This window comes from Heteronotia binoei, chromosome 14 (assembly GCF_032191835.1).
Source record: "Heteronotia binoei isolate CCM8104 ecotype False Entrance Well chromosome 14, APGP_CSIRO_Hbin_v1, whole genome shotgun sequence".
In the NCBI taxonomy this organism is placed as follows: Eukaryota; Metazoa; Chordata; class Lepidosauria; order Squamata; family Gekkonidae; genus Heteronotia; species Heteronotia binoei.
In genome coordinates this window covers 10,029,903-10,034,691 of record NC_083236.1, presented here as the reverse complement: position 1 = coordinate 10,034,691, position 4,789 = coordinate 10,029,903, and the positions used below count along the sequence as shown (strand labels likewise).

At 66.5% G+C, this 4,789-nt stretch overlaps 1 protein-coding gene across 1 annotated transcript; it reads right to left on the bottom strand.

Moving 5' to 3' along the window:
* Positions 1-1,393: 1,393 nt before the first annotated feature.
* Positions 1,394-2,541, bottom strand: NKX2-4 (NK2 homeobox 4). The gene is made up of 2 exons (XM_060254150.1): positions 2,134-2,541; positions 1,394-2,043 (listed from the first exon to the last, which is right to left on the bottom strand). Exons 1-2 carry the CDS (start codon positions 2,489-2,491, stop codon positions 1,394-1,396), a joined length of 1,008 nt encoding a protein of 335 aa, XP_060110133.1. The 5' UTR covers positions 2,492-2,541.
* Positions 2,542-4,789: the final 2,248 nt, after the last annotated feature.

The window sequence follows — 4,789 nt, the reverse complement described above, 5'->3', positions numbered from 1 at the left end:
GAGCGGGAATCCGGAGTTTGGAAAGGATCTGGGTGGATTTCCTGAGGGTCCCGAGAGCCATCCCTTCCCACAAGGAGTGGAAGGGGAAGTTCTCCGGGGTCGTCCAAACGCGGGGGAGTCGAGCAAGGGCTCCTCGGGAGCAGCTGGGAAAGGAGCCGTCGTGCCCCGCCCGGAGCACCTGGCCCCCGCCCGGCGGCAGGCCGCTCTCTCCCGGCGGGGCTCTTGGGGAGGGCCCGCACCCCCTTCGCCGCCCTTGTCCCCCCCGCCCAGCCACCGACAAGCCGCTGGGGAGTGAAGTCCCTTCGGAGTCTGAAGCGGGCGAACTCCTTCTCGGGGGAAGGAAGCGCCCCAAAGAGGCAGCCGAGCCAAGCAGAAAAGCCCTTTGCGGGTCTGGGGCTGCGATCCTCCAGCTCAGGGCCGAGGCTGCTTAACCTGCCCCCCCCCTCCCCTCTTCTGCGGGAAGGCAGGCTCTCACCTTGCTGCGCCGGCCCTGGTTCCCTTCTGGAGAGCTTCCTTCTTGGCGAAGGAGCCCAGGAGAGAAAGAGGCCCCTCCAGCTTCTTCTCCGCCCTCCCCCTATTCATCGTATCCCCCCCCCTTCTGCGTTCAAGAGGGTGGAAGAGCCTTCCCGTCGGGGGCCCCCCCAGCCCGCGGCCAGCAGCGCCGCCTCCAAGATGCCCCACCTTTGAGTCCATCCGAAACTGCGGGGGATCGGGCCCTTGCGAGAGCGGGAAACAGCAGGTGCGGAGCTCCCACCGCGCTTGTCCAGCTCGCCCCGGAGGGAGTCTGGCCTGCGGAATCCCGCATGAAACCTGCCCCGGATCTTCTGGGCCCTCCGGCTCGACGGTCAGCTCGTGGCTCTCTCGCGCCGGGAGGGGGAGGGGGAGGGGGGGTCCAGCTTGCGGTTTTGCCAGCGACGCTTTCCGGGAGGTCCGAAAGAACAACAACAACGCTTGGTCCGCCTTTAAACAAAAAATCCCGCCGGTGGAAGTTTTAAACGTTCTTTTAAAGATCCGCCAACCGGGCCCAATCCTGCACCACCACCCCCCTCCCCGCGTCCATCCTGCTGACTCGGAACCGGCGGCGTCTTTGGCGCAGCTCCTTCGACCCGCTCTCAGGCCAGGAGGACCTGCTTCCCGAGGCGAAGGGTCTCCTCTCGCGACTCCTTTCCCAGCTGGTGATGAGCTCCCAGACGCCCTCCTTGGTCTCTTGGGGGCGGCTTTGCCTCCGAAGCAGTCCTGGCTGGAGCCGACGCCGCAGGCGGCCCTGGCTGGCCCCGCTGGGGCTTCCCCTCCCGCGTCCCCAGCCCCGGCTCCGAAGCCCGCCGGCTCCCCCCGCCTCCCGCCGCGGGGTCTACCGGGAGCCAGCGGGAAGGCCGGGGCGACGGGAGGCCCCTCACCACGTCCGGCCGTAGAGCAAGCTGGCGTTGACCAGCCCGCCGCTGTAGTCGCCGGCGTCGAGCGGGGCCAGGGCGCCCAGCTGGCTGGGCAGGGCCGGTGGGCTGGGCGAGAGCTCCTGGAGGTCCGGCGCTTGGCTCAGCGTGGCGGCGGGATGCTGCTGGCCCGACGGGGCGGCCGAGGCGGCGGCGACGCTGTGCGGACAGGGCTTGCCGTCCTTCACCAGCACCGGCACGGCCACGCGTCTGGGCGAGGAGGAGGAGGAGGCCGGGGCGGCGGGAGCTGCGGGCTGAGCGGAGGGCTGTGCCTGGGCCCCGTCGGGCTGCTGCTGCTGCTGCTGCTGGGCCGCCTTGTCCTTGGCCTGGCGCTTCATCTTGTAGCGGTGGTTCTGGAACCAGATCTTCACCTGCGTGGGCGTCAGGTGGATCAGGCTGGCCAGGTGCTCCCGCTCGGGCGCCGACAGGTAGCGCTGCTGCCGGAAGCGCCGCTCCAGCTCGTAGACTTGAGCCTGCGAGAAGAGCACCCGCCGCTTCCTCCGGGGCGCCGCGTGAAGCCCCGGGCCCAAGGACTTGGCCACCTCCGCCATCCCCGACAGGGCGCCCATGCCGGCCACGTTCATGCCCCCCGACGTGCCCATCAGCCTGGAAACTGAACACACACACAAGGCCGGTTAGAGGACCGCCGGCGAGCCTCTGCATGCTCCCCCCTGCCTTCCGCCCTCTCCCGCCAAGGACTTACTGGTGGGGTAGCGGGGGTCCGCGTTGGCGCCGTACCAGCTGGAGGCCCCTGAGCTGCCCCGCATGCCGTCGGAGTAGGGCGCCAGGTCGGCCATGTTGCCCAGCCCGCCGTTGCAGTAGCCGGCCACGGGGCCGTGGGCGAACTGGGTGACGCCGGCAGCGGCGTGCGCCATGGGGTGGTAGTTGTGGGCGGCCATGGGGTGCTGCTGGGGCGGCTGCGGCGGAGTCTGGCGGTAGGCGGCGGCCCCTCCCAGGCTGCCCTCCAGGGCGCCGCCGAACTTCTTGTAGGTCTCCTCCATGGGGCTGAGGATGTCCGAGACCGAGAAGGGCGTCGTCGTGGGCTTGGGGCTGAGCGACATGGCGTGCCGGCAGGCCGGCCCGGGGCTCGCTGCTGGCTGGCCCGGAGCCGAAGGGGGCTGAGCGCCGCCGCCGCCGCGCTGGAAGGCGGCCACGCCGAGGGGGAGGCGCGCCGGCCCGCCCCCTCCCCCTCCCCCCCCCCCTGGCCGGGGAGGCAACGGCAGGCAGGCTGGCGGCGCCGGGATCGCGGGGCGGAGCGACCACACAGACCAGACTGCCTCCCCCCGAGGAGACCCACCTGGACTCCGTCCCAATCGTCCAGGCACTCACCTCTTCCGGGCAGGGCCCCCAGTCAGCAGGCTCAAGCGACCCCCCCCCCCCCCTCGCCGCCTCGCGCAGGTGCTCCTTTCGCCTCCTTAGCCCTGCCTCCGCCCCCCCCCTCCAAAGGCCTGGAGAGGGAGCCCCCCCCCAACCCCTCGCGGGCAAGGGCGCCAATCCCCTCATCCCCAGGCCCGCGGCTCCCAGGCGCAGATCAGAACCGCCTCTTCGGCTCACCCCAACCCTCCTCCACCGGCCACCCCTCTCCAGCCAGCCAGCCTCCGAAGCCTCTTTCCAGAGGGGCGCTGGGAGCCCCCCCCCCCCCCGCTCTTGTTCCCGTCAAGTCCCCGCTGCCAAGAAGAGGACCACTTCACGTCGGGGAAAGGGCTGCAACCGGAGCTGAAGAGAGGCCGCGGCCCCGGGGAGAAGAGGGCGCCCACCGGACCGGTAGCCCAAAGGAGCGCGCTCGGCGCCTTCCCCGAGGCCACCTTGGTCCACTGGGGCAAGTCCGAGGGAAGGTACCTCGGGCAGCACTTCAGAGCTCCCCTGCCCGCTCGGCCCACGGCGGGGGGCACCAGGCTCTGGCCATGTGGGAGGCGGGGGCACTGGGCAAGCCGTGTGCCTGGCGGTGGGGTGAAGGATACCGGGGCAACAGCAGCGATCTGTTGGACAGCCTGCCAGGCCAGCAGAACCTCTGGTGTCTCAGGACCTGGAGCCCCAACTGAGCTTCTCCGGCGGGCTGGGAAAGGCGACTTCGGGTGGATCCTTCCTGGAGGACCGTCGGCTCCAGCCGGGCTTTGTTCCTGCCCGGTGGTCAGCGGTGGAAGGGGGGGGGATGGGAAGAGGTGTTAGGCGGATACCGTTCAGCCCGCGCTGAGGCCGTCGGAGACAACACGGGATCCCCGTCGGCGAGAGCCAGAGCGTGCGTCGGAGAAGAGAAGTCCCACCTGGACGGGCGCCCTCGCCCCCGCGGCCATCCTCCCCTTTAGCCAGCGGAAGGGCTTCCTCTCCGGGCCTGCCGGGGACGATCTTGGCAAGTTCGCTTGACCTTCTCCGTGGCCTGGCTTCTCCTTCGCCATCCCTGAAGCTGGCCGTCGAGCGCCGCTACGCAGACTGTTCGCTCGCTCCTTGGGCAGCCAACAGAAGCCCTCCTCCCGCCTGGCTCTCATGGGTCCCAAGCCCTGGACGGAGGATCACCCCGGAAACGTGGTCTGGCTGGGGATGTCCTGCGGGGGCGGGCGGGGTGTGGGGAGTGGAGAAAAGTGCGGTAAACAGCCACTCTCATTGGGAAGAGTGGGAAGAAAATGCACTTTGCCCAAGGACATCTCTCCCTCTCTCCAACAGAATCTGCAAGTGATTTCCCACCCCCACCTCCAGTATGTACCAGTTCACATCTGAACAGAGTGTCTTTCCAATCCGATTGCCTAAGGCAAGTGTAAACTGAGGTGGCTTTCTAGAATAACTTGATGAAGTCAAAGGGTACTTCCTCCCAACTGTAGCCTGTTTTTATTAATCCATTTCCAACTGCAGACCGCCGTTCACAGAACCCTGAGATGTTCTTCCATGTAATGAATAGACCTTTCAAGTCCTATGTAGCTTGGGACCAACATAGCTGGGGGAGCAACCACTCCTTGTGAGAACCTATCAAATACTACAGTCATCTTTTAGGCCCTCTCCTCAGGTGTCCCAGGTGCCTTCTGAGATCAGGAAGGCGGCAATTCAGAAGAGGGCCTTGTCAGTGGTGGCACCAAGGCTCTGGAACCCTGTCCCCAGGGAGATTGGTCCCTCCCCTCCTGTTCCCACCTTTCACAAGCAGATGAAGACCTTTTTGTTCCCTTTCGCATTCCCTCAGTGAGCCTTTCTGCCCTGTTTTTAGTGGCAACTGTTATGTTTTTGCATGTTAATTTCAGCGTTAGTTTTGATTGTTTTCATGGTGTGGTTTCATTTGGTTTAATTATTTTAAGGAGGTGTTTTTATTATGCATGTTTTAAATCTTTAAGCGGGTGTGGCAGCCCTGATGAGGGCAGGAAGGCAAAGTACAG